Source organism: Dermacentor albipictus, chromosome 10, assembly GCF_038994185.2.
Source record: "Dermacentor albipictus isolate Rhodes 1998 colony chromosome 10, USDA_Dalb.pri_finalv2, whole genome shotgun sequence".
In the NCBI taxonomy this organism is placed as follows: Eukaryota; Metazoa; Arthropoda; class Arachnida; order Ixodida; family Ixodidae; genus Dermacentor; species Dermacentor albipictus.
The window spans coordinates 42522745-42543246 of NC_091830.1; the positions used below are offsets into that span (position 1 = coordinate 42522745).

The following is a 20502-nucleotide window of genomic DNA, read 5'->3' on the forward strand; positions in this document are numbered from 1 at the left end:
GCAAAAAAAAAAAACTTTTCGGCAACAAAGCGCAATCTTAAATGTGCCTGAAGAGTCACTACAGCAAAGAAAACAGCAACGATTCCGACACATTCTGATTTTTTTGCGAGTATACATGCATCACCCGATCAATTCAATCGAATAATACAAAATTAAGAGCGCAAGGGCATACGCATAAGGTTAACAGAGAGCTACAATGTCACTTTTGGCAAAGAAGGTTATTAAAGCTTTCAGAGCTGACCGCTGTTAAATGATGAGTTATTCCTTGGCCCAAGGAACATTCCTAAGCTAAAAGGACGATTACGAAGGATCGTGATTGTTTCGAACACACTTTTTTTATGTGTTCAAACGTAGGACTGCTTATCAGAACGTGTTCTGCGTTCTTCCGTGAATGGCCGCACGTACGACAAGGCTTAGCGGAACGGCGTATTGTGTGCTCTTGCCCCCATAATCGAAATTTGCGTAAGATTTGTTTTACAGAAAATTTTAAATAGTTCGATCCTGTCCGAATGTTTTATCAGCGAACTCTTAAGCCGCGACAGGTTGCTGCTTTCCCAAATAAGTAAATGACTTATTCTTTATGTAACCATTTCTTAAAGTTATTCCTAATGTTAACGTATGGAACTAGGAGAGGAGCCGCAGGTTAAGGCACCGGATTCACTTTACCTACTTGAAGTTTTACGTTAAGCTCAAAAGTCTGAACACAATAACATTTGTATTCCGAAACCATGGGAACACGGCCGACGAGGGCGGGAAACGAAACGAGGATCTCGGCCATATATTCAGCAGCACAGCACCGTAACCAGTGAGTGAATGAGCAGGGTCAAGTAGAGAAAAAGCACAAGTACGCGTGGCCTCTAAACAGACTGACCTCTGGGCAGAGTCTCGAACTCCAGCGTAGCGTTTCCGACGCACTGCTGTCGCTGACCCCAGCGTAGGCAAGCGGCGATGGCCACTGTGTAGTTCTCTTGCGGTTCGAGACCATCGAAAGTCTTCTTCGTACCGTTGACGATCGCCCGCACCGCGGACCTTGGCGTCGGACGGGAAAGCGTCACGTGGTACAGCACCGCGTAATCCCCGAGTTCCGCTGGGTTCAGCCAGCTGACTATCACGCGGCTACCACTCAACTCCGCGTGCAGCGAATCGCTCAGCGAAGGTACCTTAGGCACCGAGCCGTAAGATAGAGAACCGCCGGTTGTGATTCGTCTGTTGTACCGTGAACTTCGTCGACGAGAGCCCGGACTTCCACTGCGTACCCGCAGACGTACTTCAGTCCGGCTAAGACCGCCTTGCCAGCTCTGGCCGGAACCGCTACGCTGCGGCACTCTTTCTGGTTCGTGCCGGAGTCTTCGTTGCACGAGGGGCATACTTTCACGGAATATCGAGTTGCGGACGACCTTTCTCTGGCGAAGCTCCTAACGTCCCAGGTTACGGACACCAAGGCGGTGGCGTTCGAAGACCCCTGGATCTCGGCTCGGACTCCTTCCGGTTTCCGGTACGGGTTGCTCGCTGGGGTTTTGAAGTGGGCGATCGTGGGTTCCCCTTCTTCGCTTACGCTTCCGCCATCGCTGAGGGCAAGTGCCCTCACTTCGACCCGATACCAGCAGAGGTACTCGAGTCTAGCGACGACGGCCTTGCCGGCGCACGCCTTTACTGACGCGCGGCGGCATTTCGTTGGCTGCGCCCCCTTTTCGACCGTGCACATTGGGCACAGCTTTACCGTGTATCTCTGAACCGGCGAGTCGTGCCCGCAGTGGAGCGAAGCGTTCCACGTTATGGAGGCGAGAGGACCTGTCACGGACCTTCGGGATTCGACGCGAACGTCCTCCGGTTTCTCGAGGAGTTGGGGCCGCACGCTTTCCTTCTGCTGGGACGCGTCTGTGGTGTCCGCTTCTCGAACAGTGGACAGGTTAAAGTAGTAGGTGGCACCGGGTTCGAGGTTGTTGATGACGAAGCTCGTTGAAGTAGCCGGCAGGGTCTGGTTGCGCGTTGGAACTCCATCAGCACCGGTTTGGTTCGCCTTCCACCAACTAACGATATAGTTGTCAAACCGCCTGGAGTTCGGGTCCGGTTCGGGCCAGGTAACCAGGAGCGTGGAACTTTTGATCCTCTCGATCAGAAAGGAAATATTAATGGGTCCGTCTGTGGCAAGCAGAAAAATAAAGTGGGATATCACGTTTAAAAACGTGCAGAAGTAGTGACCAGCATCAGCCAAGTTACAATAGCTGAACCATCAACATTTACAGAAATCTCAGCTGAAAGCTGATATGTTCGTATACTGGAGAAACGTTTCCTTTTTCGCACTTTCAAATGGATGACTCAGCTGTTTCGTATATTTCTATAATTTTTAAGTTTTGCAGAATTTTTCAATATCGACAATTGTAGTCTGGCTGAATTATTCAAAGGGGCGGGCATGAACGAGAAATTGAAGCACATATTCAAATAATTTTAAAAAATCACGAAATCATGGCAGATATTGTGATTTGCCAATTGTAGCCGGTGAGCTTGCAAGACGTATATACGTAGAAAGAATTTTCATGATGACACTAGTTTCAAGATATTCATTGCCAAAGTGTGCGATAAAATACATGCGCGTTCCAGTTACTTTTGAGCTTCACTGCATGAAATACTGTTTTCTAAAAAAAGAAAGGAAGTGCCACAACAGTGCAATTCTATTTCCAGTCTGATGGCGCACATCTCGGAACCTGCGCCTTCCTCGAAATTTCTTCCAAGTGGATATGCTTTGCAGGCACACCGGCCACGATTCGTAAATTGCAATGTGCCGTCAAGTAATAAGTTGGTGAATTTTCATCAATTAGTTGAGTATGTGTTTCCATTTCTCGTGCAAGTACTGTCCACCTCTTTGAACATTCAGCTCAACGACTAGGATTACGCTATCTGCCACAGGCCATTTTCGAAAAACCTTGTAAAGTTAATAAAGCTCCATTTGAGTGCATTGAAGATGTAAGGCAGATATCGCATGTATGCCACTGCACATGCTAGCTCTCAATCAAATTAAAAGTCACAAAAACGCTAATACAGTTAATCAGTTGTAAATATCATCAATTGGGAACATACGATCGAATTGGCTCGCGCATAAATCTAATTCCTCCCTAGCTACGCTTGATTGCGTAATAGTATTCCTCTACGAATTCCCGAAGACCTTAAAATTGGTGTGTTGTGCTGCGTATAGAGGTAGTTTAACGCATGCGCAAAAGCGTACATTCGAACTCCTAGAAGTACAACGCGCACGCTCGAGTTTACAATTTCTTCATCCAAATTCACTAATTTCAGAGAACAATACTTACAACTCACGCGTACTCCACAATTAATTGGCAAGTTTAAAGGCATTCAGTATTTGGGGATTGTTATTTTCTCAGACTATCATCAGTGTCGAGACGTTAGTCCCCAAAACGCGCTGCGAAATTTGTTGATTTTCAACACGTAACAACTTTCCATTCCGTCTGAAGAAGACGAACTCTATCGAAGGCACTGATCAGACAGAGGAGCTGACAAATTAGAAAGTCGTGCATGGAGCATCCATGGATAGCAGAATTGGGTCACTTGATCTGTATAAATTGTATAGTACAAGACAAATAGAGTAGCTGACAAACGGTCTCTGTATTTGTCTTGTATTACGTATGGACACAACTTTTCAGAAATCGCCTGCGCCAGATATGAATTCTCTAATTCTCGAGCTTGATTACTCGAAGGGATAAACATAGTTTGCAGCACAAATCTAAAAGCGTAAACGATTTTTTTAAGAAAGCTTAGCTAATCAACTGATGACTAATTATATAATAACACACAACTTAATAATTGAAGGCAGTGAGGTGTCAGAGCACATCCACATGTAAATAATTTTTAAACTACCAGCTTCGAGATAGGCGTCGTCAAAATAGCGATAAAATGTGCTATTGTTCCAGCTACTTTTCTCTTTTTACGAAAAGTTTTCTTGCGCATTCTAGGATAAATTTAACTGGGATAACAATGCATTAACAATGCATTTCGTCGCATAATTTTTCAAGGTATACCTCGAAACGGCTGTCATTCTCAGCACGCCTTCTGAGTGAATATACCTTGCGAACTCGCCGGTTGAAATTTCTGCGTTGCAGTATGTGCACTAAAGTAACTATAGGTTGAAATTGAAATAGGTAAATTTCGTTTATTTGTCATTTATGTCCAGTAGCGCCGGGCGGGGTGTCAAGGATTTCAACGCAGAATTTTTCGTGTTTTGGGACCGTTAACTGAGTAAACATTCTCGGAACTTTCCAAACTCAGTACCCGGACTAGGTCTCGGCACACCCCCGAACGCACTGACACATACAGTCAACAGCAAAAGTTTATGGGATGCGGTTTCCCCTTCAAATGCGAGTTCCTGCACTGTTAACGCATGACACTTCGTATTTAATATATCACTGTGTAGGTGGCGAAGGCTGCTACATGCTGGAACATTTAATTCGAGGCTGTGTGACCACGCTTCGCGAGAATTCAGCTTCTTGGTAGATCCCGCGGCCCGTAAGCTTTCGCGGTTGACTGTACTCTGCCCACGTTCGGTTCGCGAGCGTGAGACGGCGCTTTGTGAGTGAGGAAACGCGTGAACGGGACCGAGTGCCGGTTTGCACTAGTAAGAATAGAGACTTTTAGCATGTCCGCTATTCCGGCAAACGGGGGCGGCTTGGGCGGATTGCCGGATGGTCGGGGGCGTAAACGTGAGAGGCCGGAGCTTTGCAGCCGCCTGGTGGCGTAGAGCTCAACCAGACAAAGGCAGAGCTAAAATTGCAGCAACCTACTATATTCTGCTTCTCTGGTGGTGCAAATTTTCGGCAGCAACCTAATTGTGAACACGATTACGCCGCTGTACAATATTAGAGACCTTTAGCGTGTCCGGTATCCGGGCAAGCGCGGGCGGTGTTCCGGTTTAGCGGGGGCGTCAAGGTGAGCGGCCCGATCGGTGGCGTCAGCTGGTGGCGCAAAGCTCAACCACACAAACACAGAGCTAATTACTGTATTCTGCTTAGCTGCTGGCGTAAATTTTCGACAGTGGCATAATCGTGTTCACAATTACGCCGCTGCCAAACATTTGCACGAGTGGCGAAGCAGGATATGGTGAGTTACGGCAGTTTTAGCTATGCGTTTGTCTGGTTGAGCTCTACAACACCAGGCGGCTTCACCGCTCACGTTTACGCCTCGACCATCCGGTAATCCGCCCAAACCGCTCCCGTTTACCGGAATAGCGTACAAGCTAAACGTCTCTATTTACACCAGCAGCTAAAAAGAATATAGTAATTGGCTCCGTGTTTATGTGGTTTAGCTTTTCACCATCAGCTGGCGCCACCAATCTGGTCGCTCACGGTTACGCTCCCGCTCATCCGGCAAACCGCCTGCGCTTGCCGGAATACCGGATGCACTAAAATTCTCTAGTAGAGAGGTTTAGCTTGTCCGGTATTCCGGTAAAATGCAGGCGGACGAGCATTGGGTTGGAGGCGTAAACGTGAGCGCTCTGCATGGTGCAGCCACCTGGTGGCGCAGTGCTCAGACAGACAGAAACAGCTAACACTGCATTAACCGAGCGTATTATTCTTCGCCGCTGGTGTGAATTCTCGGCGCTGGCGTAATCGGGTTGCTGCCAAAAATTTACACCTGCAACCAAGTAAAATACACTTGGTTACTGCAATATTAGCTGTTTCTATCTGTTTGAGCACTGCGCCACCGGGTGGCTGCACCAAGCAGACCGCTCACGCTTACGCCTCCGCCTACGTTTTACCGGAATACCGGACAAGCTAAACCTCACTAATAAAAGTCAGTAGAGACTTTTAGCTTGTACGCTATTCCGGTGAACGGGAGCGGTTTGGGCGGATTACCGGATGGTCGGGGCGTAAACGTGAGCGGTGAAGCCGCCTGGTGTTGTAGAGCTCAACCAGACAAACGCATAGCTAAAACTGCCGTAACTCACCATATCCTGCTTCGCCACTCGTGCAAATTTTTGGCAGCGGCGTAATTGTGAACACGATTACGCCACTGTCGGAAATTTACGCCAGCAGCTAAGCAGAATATAGTAATTAGCTCTGTGTTTGTGTGGTTTAGCTTTGCGCCACCAGCTGGCGCCACCCATCTGGCCGCTCACCTTGACGCCCCCGCTAAACCGGAAAACCGCCCGCGCTTGCCCGAATACCGGACACGCTAAAGGTGTCTAGTGATTCTGGTTTTGAGTGGATACGAGTACGAGAGGTAGCCGGCGGGGGATGGTGACATGTCGGTGACTGAGTGGGTGATCATATATGTGAGTGGGTGCTGGTGAGCGCGTATGGCGATGACTATGAACTGCCAGTCGGCGTTGGTGAGTATAAGCGGGTCATGAGTATGCGAATGGGAGCGTCTTAACAGGCGTGTTCGTGTGGGCTGGTTGGTAACATCTTCATTGATTACCGACGCCTGCGAGTCACGGGAAAAAATGTTGGCGAGTATGCACGAGTGGGCATTCGCTTGTCTTTTCAACCTTGCCTGGCTTTTCTTTAGAACACTGTGTGGTCTACGTTTACTGTTAAAAAAAAATGTGTAGGCCGAGCTGACGCCATCAAAATCCGAGGTCGGAACCATTCCCACTGTAGCATTTCTACGTTGGCGCTTTTCATCATTAGTTCAGGTTGTCAGGCTCCGGTGGTGAAGGGGTCTTTTGTTGACCCGTCAACAGTCGGCGTCAAAGCTGCGTTGGCTTCTGGATAGGCGCTGATAAATGGGGAGGGGGGGGGCGTTGCCTCGTGGTTAACGTCGAACTAATGCCCTTAGCCGTGTTGAGACGTAACAGTATTCGTAATTTATGTTCCCCATGGCAATGGCAATGCTCCTTGTCCGTACGTCAGCTACAGCGGCATTCCTTGTTATACTACTGTTGAATCACCTCGGGTGTACACCATCATCGTGTGAATGTCTCTGTTGTTTGTATTACTCCAGCCCAAATTATTTTCTCTGCAGTGTCATTTCAGAACCCGCAGAGTATAACTTGTTTAGCTTCACAGTACTTCCGTCGGCACAATTGTTTTTTTTTTGTTACAATTTTACGGGAGCAGGAAAGACTCACCTGTTTCCACGCTATAGACAACGAGCGAGACTTCGTTGCTGTATTGCTTCTGGTCGCTCGAACGCTGTACGGTGAACCCGCTCAGGTACAGTGTGTACTGGGCGTCGGTCTCGACTTCGGTGAGATTCAGAGAGCCCTCGTGCAGGCCGTGCATGATCTGTTCGCTGACGTTGCAAGACGGACGGCACCAGCGGCTCCTGTAGCCGGCCAGCCACCCCTGCATCCGCGCTGGCACCCGCCACTTGATGTCCAGCGACGAAGAGCGGCGCCTGGCGGTGATGCTTTCGTACGGCACTGCGAAGCGACGTGTGTTACAAGATTCGAGCGGACGCAGGAGAAACGAGTGTTCGAATGCGAAACGAAAGGGGCCAGCGTTAAGAGGTACAAACATCGTTAGCAGTAGTAGTGTTACTATAAATATAGCACAAAATAAAGAAGGGTACCGACAGATGGAGTGGCACACTGTGGTATAGAAGTTACATGAACAGAAGTAAAGGGCCTCAGAAAGGCTGTCCCAGGTTTCGGCAGGTCGACCTATCTTTGTAGTAGTGCTTTTGTTTTCATTAAAGGGTGTAGGAGGTGCAAAGGCCGTGACAACTGTAATTTTTCACGCATTTTATTAGACACCTATGTAAAGCCTTCGTAACACGTCGTGGAAGCTACATTCAAGCTGTGAGATTCAAAATTACAGTGGCTCCAATTCCCAAGAACACGCATACCGAGTACAACAAGGAAACTACACGGGCGTAACTGCATATGCAGCTACTCCCGTGTAGTTTCCTTGTTGTACTCGGTATGCGTGTTCTTGGGAATTGGAGCCATGTGCAGCTACTCCCGTGTAGCTGCATATGCAGAGGCGACCGGGCAGCGCTATCAAGAGGTACGCCCTGGCAGTCGTGAACGCCGTCTGCCAGCAGCAGATAATAGAGACGTTTAGCTTGTACGCTAATCCGGTAAACGGGAGCGGTTTGGGCGGGTTACCGGATGGTCGGGGCGTAAACGTGAGCGGTGAAGCCGCCTGGTGTTGTAGAGCTCAACCACACAAACGCATAGCTAAAACTGCAGTAACTCACCATATCCTGCTTCGCCACTCGTGCAAATTTTTGGCAGCGGCGTAATTGTGAACACGATTACGCCACTGTCGAATGTTTACCCCAGCAGCTAAGCAGAATACAGTAATTAGCTCCGTGGTTGTGTGGTTGAGCTTTGCGCCACCAGCTGGCGCCACCGATCGGGCCGCTCACCTTTACGCCCCCGCTAAACCGGAAAACCGCCCGTGCTTTCCCGGATACCGGATACGCTAAACGTCCCTATAATAACCGCGTCGACCACGGCGGGATCCCCCACCTCGGCCGAAATGTTAGCTGTGGCGATCGCCCTCGCTCACCCAGACCGTTCGCAAATAGACTCGGTGTTGGTCACGGACTCCCGGGAGACATATCCCACGTGTCTCAAGGGCCACCTGACTGCGGCTAGCCTCGCAATAATTCCCAAACATTTCAACCACCGTCATCGCTTACTCTGGTGCCCGAGACACGAGGGGGATACAAGGGAGCCAACAGGCTATAACGCGTTAGCTCGCGGAAGTACCAGCCGAGTGACGGCGTCCTCTTTTCACCCCAACCACTCGCACCATCCCTCTTGAAACCCCATCATTTTAAATGCAAGGGACATCCTTGCTCATCAGCGCGGAGTCTGCAGAAAATACCCGCCGCATCACCCACAACTTAGCGGGGAAGAGGCCGCCGATTGGCGCAAAACACAGACCGGGGTATTGCCCCCTCTAAAATTGTTAAACGCTAAACTCGCTATAGGGCCAACTGCCTTTGGTGCTGGGGCATACCCAGCCTAATGCATGTAACCTGGGAGTGCATTAAGCGCCCTCCTAGGCCAAATAGCATTGTCGCATTGAAGCAGTGGGAGGCATAGCTCACCCTTTCCGACTTGGGAGGACAAAAGTACTTAATTAGCCAGGTCAGGCAAGCGGCAGAGGCCAATGGGACCCTGGACTGGGGGGCTCCGACCAACCCCTCCTTAAAATCTCTTCCTGTGAAAGCTTATATATATACATATATATATATATATATATATATATATATATATATATATATATATATATGAAGGAAAAGAGTGCGACGTACGTTGAATATCAGCACAGTATATTTGACTGGCGTTTCGGCTGGTGGACCAGCCTTTGTCAAAACAGCGTGTTCATATATATATATATTCACGCTGCTGCATTGCGGCTATTTTGTCCCATCATTTACCTGGTGCCAAACGTGAACATAAAGAATGAAAATTTAAGGTATATGTAGTCCTAAGAGATATGACGATTGTCGTAAGAAATATTGTGCCAGTTAGTACTAATGCTAAGTGTTATTAAGACGCTAGTATGGATTACGGGGGATATGCATGATAAAATATATTTGAAATTTAGAAGAAGAAATCTGGTATATAGATTCCATGTAATGGTGTACTTCAGATAACCGGTGGTATATTGGACTTGCAGAATGATTGCCAGGAGAAGCGAATATGAATCGGGCTAGATTAGATAATATGGGTTATATGGACTGGATACTAAGCTGCTGTTATATAAATCACTAATCCGTCCTGTTGACTTATAAGCCTTATAACCCTTATAAGCAGTGTGAGATTAACAGGCTAGAAGCAATTCAGAAAAAAAAGCTGTAATATTTATCTCACCGTTATGATCGTGACTTTTCACGTTCTTCTGCATTTATTTCATTGAATTTAATTTCGCTCTATTCACGTCGCCGCATGGCATCGTTATATTTCTTGCACAGCATTGTCAAATCTTCTGTTAGACATTCAAAAACAACTATATACTAACCTCGCGCGAGAGTCATAGACGAGTCGACATCACAACTTGAACTTGATCCCCTACTTTGCACGCACTAATAAGTTTAAATTAAGCTTTTTCCCTCCTTCCATTGCAGACAGGAGTTCCTTACCTCGGTCTATTCACTCATGGTCACCCAGAACTTTTTTGCCTGCCATCCAAGATGAATGGTCCTCGCACGTCACCCTCATCGTTGTACCGTACTTTTCGGTGTATAATTTTCATCTGTTAATCCACTGCTGCTATAGCCATTATTGCGCGGAAGTATGTACGAATAAATAAATAAGTTACGTGGGCTGACGAGATTATAAAATTTCTAGGAATAGGATGAATCGGTTTTTCTGTCTCTTTGACGCAGCCACTCCTATTTCATACATAAGATGATGTAACAGATTGGCTATACTGTATTTAAACGATAGAAAACTAAAAAGCTTTCACTCAGTCTAAAATTTTGTTTCAATTGACCACGCATGTCACGCAGAAATCATGCACAAAGGTGGGGTGCCTTCGTACGAAAGTAATAATTCGCATTTCTCTCATTACAATCACCAGACTGCACGAACCATATTCGTAGCTCATTCTTATATTCACAGCCCAATTTCATATTCATAGTATTCTTCACAGTTAATTTTACTTGCTCATTTTCAACTACAAAAACTTACTGTGCATGTAAAATACGTATAATAAAATGATCATATTATTTGTATTATGTTAACATTTGATGTGCTTCGTATCGTAAATCTGTTATCTTCATAAGTACGAACATCCATTGTAATTGCGACATGTTTGCTTTCTTTTATGCGTTTGTAAAATTGCAGAAGGAACGTCGCATGCCGCCAATGTAGTGGTCTTCAGGGACGCAGTCAAGCTGCCTAGAGCGGCTTTTAGCCCGGAAGACCATACAAAGTTTCTGGATAAATTCATTGATTCGAAGGGCCTGTAGAAGCCGTCTATACCTGACGGTAAGGTGTAGACGCTCCTGCAGACGGGGGGCGAGAACTCGGTCGGCGAGCACTGCGTCTGCACGCAGACGGTGTGAGGGTAATCGGGCATCAGGTTCCGCCCGGCGCTGGTGCGACCGGTCACGCCCGCCTGGCAAGCCGCGGGCGTGGAGTTTGCCGAGCAGGTTTCCGCGTAGACACCGGGAAACACGCAGGCGCAGTGCAAGGGGTTGGCCCTGCGTCACAGCGCGCGAACACGCGTTCGCGCACTTTTTTTCAGTTCCCCGGTCACGGTTGTGTCATCATCATCATCATCATCATCATCATCATCATCATCATCATCAGCCTGGTTACGCCCACTGCAGGGCAAAGGCCCCTCCCATACTTCTCCAACAACCCCGGTCATGTGTAGGATCTTGCGAAACACGTTTATTGATTGGTTTGATTGATTGATTGATTGATTGATTGGTTGATTGATTGATTGATTGATTGATTGAATATGCCCATTGACCCGAAACAACGCATGCGTTACGAGAGACACGTTAGTGGAAGGCTTTCAGGTAACCTCAGCCCCCTGGGGTTGCTTGACGTGCGCCCAGTGTCTAGTAAAAGAACGAGTTCGCATGTTCCGGACTCATTCAAATATGCTACGAAATCGCACCCGCGACCTCGGGGTCAGTATTTTAACACTACCGGCAGTGGTTGCTCAGTGGCTGTGGTGTTGGGCTGCTGAGCACGAGGTCGCGGGATCGAATCCCGGCCACGGCGGCCGCATTTCGATGGGGGCGAAATGCGAAAACACCCGTGTACTTAGATTTAGGTGCACGTTAAAGAACCACAGGTGGTCGAAATTTCCGGAGTCCCCTACTACGGCGTGCCTCATAATCAGAAAGTGGTTTTGGCACGTAGAACCCGACCATTTTAAGTATTGTAACACTGGCCAACAGCCACTCAGCCGCGCTAATGGGATGGCTTTAGTCATCGCTATTAAAACGTGTTGTAATGCTTTCTAGTAATTTCTCATGCATTGCGTGTTTTTTGTTTTGTTCGTACATGTAACCTAGATTCACTATAGGGAATCAGAAACTATAAGTTCTGTGCGGATACTGTGGGAGAAATATGGGGTTCCTTAAGTGTGCTGAGACATGATTGGGAATTAGCTTTGAACCCCGTTAGACGAAGCGCCACGAAGAACCGGCCTTCTAGAGAGACGCATAACGAACGACGAAGACGATTCGTGCTATGGTTGCAAAAGAGTTCGGGCTTTGTTTTCATTTAGCATGCCTAAAAGCTAACAACACTAATACGCGTATGCGACAAACCGCCTCATGGTTCGTACCTCGTTTCCGAACTAACTAAAATTTACAAGCACTTCATTTCAACTTGCCATCCATTTTGAATAAATTTCCAGAAACAATGACCGCTACACAACGACAATTGTGCCAGCAGTTTGTATCCATGTCGTGAACAATAGTTTTCACGTTGCGGTTATTGGAATTACATATTTAAGCCTTATTTTATTACTGCTCTGACCTTGTTTGCCTAAGTAGGTGTCGGTCTCTCTCATCGACTATTTCGTGATATGTTTCTTCAATTTCTATTCTTGTATTCTTCATAGTTAATTGTACTTGCTTATCTTCAACTACAAAGACTTGCTGTTTTGATATTGCAAGTTCAGTGTTGAAGTCTTTGTTTCGTAATATGGATCCAAATTTCGATGCTCTAAAACGGTGATTGGTTGGCGTGCTTTACCGTTTGTAATATACGTATTACAAAACGCAACGGCAACACTCAGAAATCTTTCTTTCTTTCTTTTGAACTTTGCGCTTGCGCGTTAGATCGACTTTGGATTGCTCCAGCGAATTTTTTTTCCTGACAGGTTACATAGTATACTCTCCTGCTTTTGTGAATACGGTTTGCCCGTATTCGTGCTCGCAATTTAGGCCATGTGTGTGTTATACACGTGCGCTATGCGTGAACCACTCGCTCCCCTTGTGCTCATGTATACTCATTTCTAATTACGTAACATTCTGTCTGGAAACATTGAAATAACTCGCCGCTGCAGGTAGCTCAGTGAATACGCCATTATGCTGCTGAGCGCGAGGTCGCGGGCTCGACTGCTGACAGCGGCGGCCCCATTTAGAAGGCGATATGCAAAAAAAAATAACGAAAAGAAAAACACTAGGGTTGTACTTAGATTTTAGTGCACGTTAAAGAACAGGTTGTCGAAATTATTCCGGAGACCTCCACTACCGCGTGGATCATGATAGTCCTAGGGTTGCTGTCCCAACGTTATATACCCTATCAATCAATCAATCAATCAATCAATCAATCAATCAATCAATCAATCAATCAATCAATCAATCAATCAATCAATCAATCAATCAACCAATCAATCAATCAATCAATCAATCAATCACATTGGAAATGCCTTTGATAAGTACCGCCAGCACTGGTGTTTCGCCAGTGCATTATCTAGCAAAATGCCAATAAATCAATGAAAATCAGTGAATACTCACTCTGTCGGATACCATCCGAACGTGATGGAGTCGTGCATTATTTTGAGTGGTTCAAGATCCGTAGGTGCAGGACAGAGGGCAGCCTGTGGATGTGACGAAGAAAATTAAACAGTCGGAACAAAAGCGGGGCGAAAATGGGGGAAGGAAAGGAGGTAAAGAGTGGAAGGGAAATTGCGCTCACCAACGAATACCAAACGGTACTTACCATATGATCAGGAGCACTAGATCTAAACTCAAGGAAATACTGCACACGAATAAGTTGGAACGTCTCCGGATGCTACCGCAATATAGTGCTTTTTTTCACTTTGGTAGAAGTTTCGGGTTTTTTTTACATTCTTCTGCAGTTGTGTGAAAGGCAACACTTGGACTCTGCTCAAATAGCGACTCCCAAAGTAATAAATATTTGAACGTCTGCTGTTGATGTAAAAAGATGTTACTGGTCCTCAGACCGATGGTATCACTCCAGCAATGCACACTTCACATACATGGTCACACAAACACGCATCTGCTGCGCTGCATGTAGTTTGACAAAACACAGACAACAGATTAAGACTACTAATTAGACTGCTTGGATTAGACTCATCGTTACAAAGAAAGATCACCGCTAAGACTATAGGGACCCGCCGTGGTAGCGCGGTGGCGTAGGGGCTGTGGTGTTACGCTACTAATCAGGAGATCGGGGTATCTAATTCCGGCCGCGGCGGCCGCATTTCGATGGGGGTGAAATGAAAAAAACAAAACAAAAAAACCACCCGTGCACCGTGCTTTGGATGCACGCTAAAGAACCCCCGTTAGGCAGATGCATGATAAAGAATTCAATTTTGTTAATCGATATTCGCACGTTCCTCAGATGCATGCCGTTTTTATACCTCATCTCGACACGCGCGAAGCGTCCACTTTCTACATATGTGTTTTTCCATAAGTGCATTGAACATCAGTTTTGAGTGAGCGCGGGTGGTGTGTGTTTCTTTCTCTAACGTCTTTCGTGTTTTTAAAGCTCTAAGTTTTTATTAATATGCTTTACCAACTAGCCCACCTATCCATCCTTTTGCAATGTATTTTGGAGTCCTTCACTACGGCGTGCTTCATAATCAAATCGTGATAATGGCACGTAAAACAACAACAAAAAAGAAATTTCACACGAGGGACGAAGAAAGAAGCGCGCAACACAGTGCCAGTGTCGTGCACTTGTTTCTTCGTCCCTTGTCTTAGCGCTGAGTTTTGTTCGTAATCATGAGACAAGAGAGGTGCACAAGTTTGACTTTCATAGCTAGTGGTACGAACAAAAGTAATAACGTGGGTGCAACAACATGCACAAATTATGGATCGCATAGGTGTGCACGCCTGCGCAGCGAGCATGCAGCAAACACGTGGGTTTGTCTGTGCACAAGTGCTTGATGGAAAGTTCGTCAGTGGCACGTGTATGTATGTATGTATGTATGTATGTATGTATTCGTCAGAGCATTCGCCAGAGCATTTGGCCTTGCTGAAAGCAACAAAAACTGAATTTAGGCAAAAGTCCGACATCGCTAAGGACTTCTATTTCTTTAATCTAGGAGAAAGACTTGTCACGGATACCAAAGAATTTTGGAGGTATGTGAAGCGTAATGGCAAAGACAACAGATCAATACCTGCTTTGAAAAATGAGGAAACTATTATTCATGATAATGAGTCTAAAGTTGAAATTTTTAGCCGTTATTTTTCATCTGTCTTTTTGCCGTCTAGCTCACGTACTGTCTGTTTTGAATTACCTGCTGAAATAGACCCCATGCCAGAAGTTACCTTTTGTGTCGATGGTATCCGCAAATTATTAAAAGATGTGAACCAGGCTAAGGCATGCGGCCCTGATGACATTCCTGCCGCTATCATACGGAGCTGTGCGGACGCGTTATGCTTTTATTTCGTCCGGATGTTTCAGAAGTCCCTCAATGAAACTGATATGCCAGATGATTGGAAGTTAGCGCGAGTCGTGCCCATACATAAGAGTGGGGTGCGTAACTCCGTTCAGAACTACAGGCCCGTTTCCTTAACTAGTATAACCTGCAAAATTATGGAGCATGTAATATACAGTTGTGTTATGGCCCACTTAACTAAGCATAATCTCCTAAGTCCCTGCCAACATGGTTTCAGGCGTGGTTTATCGTGCAATACACAGTTGGTAGAGTTTATTCATGATTTAGCCTCGGCAGTTGATAAGCAACAAGTTGTGGACTGCGTTTTCTTGGATTTCAGTAAAGCGTTTGATGTAGTCGCACACAGTCTCCTACTCTCCAAATTAAAAGCTTATAACTTGGATGTTAAAATAATAGCGTGGATTGCCGAATATTTGTCATTGCGGAAACAGGCTGTGGTTCTGAACGGTATATCTTCGCAATATGCATCAGTTACGTCGGGAGTTCCCCAAGGCTCAGTGTTGGGGCCACTATTGTTTTTGTTGTATATTAATGACATTTCAGCTGGTATACAGTCTTCATTCAGGATGTTTGCTGATGACTGTGTTGTTTATAGAGTCGTAGATGCCATTTCCGATTCACAAATCCTGCAAGTTGACCTAAACACTATCGCAGACTGGTGTGTGCGTTGGGATATGTCATTAAATATAAATAAGACTGTTCACGTCACCTTTACAAGAAAACGAGCTAATCATCCCTATAGGTATAGAATTCATGATTCAACTCTAAAAGTAAGCAAGGAATTTAAATATCTAGGTGTGTTTTTTACTTCTGATTTACGATGGAACAAGCATGTTAACTATATTGGAAATAAGGCAGCATCAGTTTTGGGATTCTTGCGGCGCAATTTTAGTCATTTACCGAGTAACTTGAAGACGCAGTTGTACTTTAGTCATGTACGTTCAATACTTGAATATGGATGTGTTTGTTGGGACCCACACACATGTGAGCTTATAAACAAATTAGAAAAAATCCAGAATAGGGCAGTTAGATTTGTTCTTGGTAATTATAGCCGGCAGCTTAGCATGACAGAAAGAAAACTTAAACTTAAATGGCAAGAGCTGAAGGATCGTAGAAAGCATATTAGATTAAAATTTTTCCACGATATTTATTATTCTAAAACAGGCATAAACCGCGAAAAATATATCCAGGCACCACACTATATATCTAGGCGACTTGACCACTGTCTGAAGGTCAGGGAATTTTCTTGTAGGGGTGACGTCTTTCGTTATTCTTTTTTTGTTAGAACTGTTCGAGATTGGAACAGTTTGCCATCGACCATTGTATATATTACAGAAAATGATGCTTTTTACCACGCATTGAACTAATTTATTGATGTATTGATTCAAGTTTGTAACCTCCCTGCTGTAATGCCCTACGGGGCGATGCAGGTAACTAATAAATAAAATATGTATGTATGTATGTATGTATGTATGTATGTATGTATGTATGTATGTATGTATGTATGTATGTATGTATGTATGTATGTATGTATGTATGTATGTATGTATGTATGTATGTATGTATGTATGTATGTATAAGCCAATGTATTCTGGAAGTAAAGAAGTGTGCTACACTGGGCTTCTGGGTACATGACGGGAACAAACAGCGCTTGGACGTCCTCAAAGCTTGACCTCGAAGCCTCGTCTCGGACGCAGTTGAGGTTATCGCAGCGGGCACGTGTATAATGGGATATGCAGCAGTCAGGAAAGGAGTTGCCCAATTTCACTTGCATTTGCATAGACACGTGAAGTCGATATGATTATGCAGATGATATAAAATTGTTGTACAAAGAGTGAAATTCCGGCGGCCTTCGAACAATGCCGTATATTCAGCCTGTGGGTCTCAAACAATGAGCTCTCGTAGCTGAACCGGTAGCTTTCTATAACTTCGATCTTTCACCAGTCCACGGGTGAATAGATAAAGCTAACACTATGAACCTTTATTATTTATGCGTCGCAGAAGGCAAGTGTTTTTTTCTCGGCGGCTGTGGGCCGTACGAAAGGTAGAAAAAGTAACAAGGTCATCGGCGAGTCCATTTTTTACTCGTGTTACGTGACGTTGCTGTTGCGTGAGCTAATTTTTATTCCATAGCCGCTTTACAGCCCATCTGCGAATGCCGTCGCATGGTAAGCGCGGCGAAAGAGGAAAGAAGGGAAGGACAAGGAAATGAACCAAATCTGGGTGCAGCTTGCTAACTTGCACCAGGGAAAAGGAATACAGGAACGAAAATAAAGAAAGGAGAGAGAAAGATGCGCGAGCACGTGAACAAAGTGGGGCTGGCCATAACGCTTATACGATCGGCCTCTGAGGCCAGTTCGATCCTGCGACCACCCACCGTGGTTGCTCAGTGGCTATGGTGTTGGGCTGCTGAGCACGAGGTCGCGGGATCAAATCCCGGCCACGGCGGCCGCATTTCGATGGGGGCGAAATGAGAAAACACCCGTGTGCTTAGATTTAGGTGCACGTTAAGGAACCCCAGGTGGTCAAAATTTCCGGAGTCCTCCACTACGGCGTGCCTCATAATCAGAAAGTGGTTTTGGCACGTAAAACCCGAAATATTATTATTATTATTACCCTGCGACTAATGGAACGATTGTCCAGAAATCATTGCCTATGAAAATGGTCCATGCCTTGGTCGGTTTAACAGAGTTCAAATAGTGTTGCGTTCGACGGCCACGAAGTAAGCGAGAACTCTGCGTATGAGTCATAAAGAATTTTAACCAGGGTGAAAATCACGTGTACCTAACTAATCGACCCATAAATTCCGCTGAATTCCGTGCGCAAGAATATAAACCGAATTGTATTTGATGTGGCCGTCACAAGTTGAGACGTGAAGTAAACGCACCCGACGCGGTGGCTTAGCGGGCTACATGGTGTTGCGCTGCTAAAGCACGACGTCGCAGGATCAAATCGCGACCCCGGGGGGGCCGCATTTCGATGGGGGCGAAATGCAAATAACGCCCGTGTTCCATGCGTTGGGGGGCACGTTAAAGATCTCCTGGTGGTTAAAATTATTCAGGAGTCCACGACTATGGTGTGGCTCCTAATCAAATCGTGGTTTTGGCTCGTAAAACCCCAGAATTCAAGTAAACGCAAGCTGGTTGTCAAGGGGAATGACTACCTCGTTGCAAACTATTCCAGTGCTTAGTGCTTCGGGCCCTACAAACAAATATTAGGACACATGAAAATGCGCAGATACGTAGAGAGAGACAAGTTTTGACAATCTTCAGAACGTTTACAGCAATCTGCAGCAGGTTACTTGCACCTGGAAACTGCCCGACGCCAAATATATGAGGAATTTCAGGTGATCATGGTTGGTTCTGTTTGTGATAACATGCTAAATTGATTACCCCAATAAGAAAAAAGAAATCAGTCGCGATTAGAATTGCATTGGATAACGGGAAAGCTTTTCAATCACCCATCCTAATTTGCGGTATAGTATATGAATGAAATGAACTCACATGCGCGACCTGGATGATGGCCGAAAAGAAGACGATGGTCACGAAGCAAACGGCGATTATTTTTCTGGGCGACGCCATGGTCCCCTGATATCAAATAGAAGGCCTTGAATGGAGCTAAAATAAAGTTGTCACCGAATTGATATTCGCATCTACATATCTTTTCCACGTACGCGCCTCAGCCGACGTCAAAGCCTGAAGAGGATGAACCTGCACTCCGCTTATATGTGCGCCTCCCGTGAGCCGGCAAGGGGTTTATCTTTTGCCCTGTCGTTGGTGCGAGATAAAGTGTCAAGTGTGTCGGCTCATTGACAATGACTCAAAGTACTCTTGCGAAAAAGCATTTATTTCCAATCAGTGCACTACATGCATGAAGTTGGCACCTGCGGCGCTTGTTAAAACGCACATTTTTCAATTTACATGATTGCGCTGCTGTCCAAATGAAAGTAATAGGAAAGGTTGTGACATTACGGGCGCAAGTGTACGGGGACCTAGGCGTACTAAGTACCGTTCTCCGTGAATGTAACCGGTTGCAAGTATTGATGCAACGTGCATTTACTGTTCGGATAGACAGAGAAAAGTGCGACGCATTGTAACTTCAGTGGAAGAAATAGTGCTGCGGAACAGTATTTGCGATTGCAAAGAGGCGAGCAGGGTGAAGACGACGACGATGACGATTAGAGGTGAGCGCGAGCTGTTGCCTCTTGGCCAAGTGCGGCGTATTGCTTTGTGAATATACTTGTATATATAGCTTTTCGTTACGCCTAAATACAACTGGGAGAATGAGGGATGAAAATTTTTTCCATGGCAAAAATTTTCATCCTTTGTTCGCACGGTTGTATTTAGGCTTTAAGCTTGAAGTATGCCTAGGCTGGATGTTAAGCCGCTACAACGTGGAAATATAGAAGTGTGAAGAAGACGGGGCGTTGCGTTAATAAAAGAAGGTTCAGTTAGCATGGTCAAAAAGTCTAGGGAGGTCTTGAAGGTCACTTGGCAGCCTCTGTAAAAACTATTAGTGCGTTCCTGAGTTCAGACGATAAGCAACCACTCATCAAAGTACTAGCCAGTCGAGAAGAGAGATCATTGAAGTGAGCAAAACAAAGCACTTAGGGTTACTGTACTATTGCTCAACCTGCCGATGAAATAAACGCTTTATGAGGCAGTGATCTTGGGAACTGGGCCAAGTCAGGTTTTGTTCCGATAACTCTTCTAGCTCCCACATTGAAACACAATAGCGATGCGTTTACAAAGCTGATATCAGAGAAATGCATTTTCACCAGCCAAGGTAATTTTTGCGACATGAGATCTGGGACTCGCTTTTCGTGCATGTCAAGCCATGGCTTCACTTTGAATAGGCGCTGATGATTGGGTCACATTGGCGTAGAAACTTTTCATCTCTGCAGTGAAGCAGGCATTATGTGGGCGTATGGTTTGCTTGCGATTAACGGCACCAGACAGCGCACGAAATGCACAACACATTCTGGCGTCACACGCTTATGTGTCGAGAGGGCCAGGCCATTAGAACAAAGGCCAAAATATTACATGGCATAGTACATTTGCTCATTTCACAATACTTTAAGGTTTACTTTCAACCACAAATACGATTTAATAATGTTGAATGGTACCTTAAGCATGACCTATTAAATCCGTTAAGGGATCCACGAGCGACATAATGACCCAGCTATTTT

The 20502-nt window shown here is 45.7% G+C and overlaps 1 protein-coding gene across 1 annotated transcript; it reads right to left on the reverse strand.

Annotated features, from left to right (window-relative positions):
- Positions 1–854: 854 nt before the first annotated feature.
- LOC135907416 (receptor-type tyrosine-protein phosphatase delta-like) lies at positions 855–19013 on the reverse strand. Its single transcript, XM_065439102.1, has 5 exons — positions 18818–19013; positions 13402–13484; positions 10898–11118; positions 7082–7375; positions 855–2142 (listed from the first exon to the last, which is right to left on the reverse strand). Exons 1-5 carry the CDS (start codon positions 18893–18895, stop codon positions 1148–1150), a joined length of 1671 nt encoding a protein of 556 aa, XP_065295174.1. The 5' UTR covers positions 18896–19013; the 3' UTR covers positions 855–1147.
- Between the last annotated feature and the right edge of the window lie 1489 nt (positions 19014–20502).

Bases quoted from the DNA above. Each gene is read 5' to 3' on its own strand.
- LOC135907416 (XM_065439102.1), bottom strand. From the start codon at position 18,895: ATGGCGTCGCCCAGAAAAATAATCGCCGTTTGCTTCGTGACCATCGTC. The intron at 13,485-18,817 runs GTGAGTTCATTT...TCACATCCACAG, and splicing joins CCATCATCCAGGTCGCGCAT to GCTGCCCTCTGTCCTGCACC. The intron at 2,143-7,081 runs GTGAGTCTTTCC...TGCTTGCCACAG, and splicing joins TGTCTATAGCGTGGAAACAG to ACGGACCCATTAATATTTCC.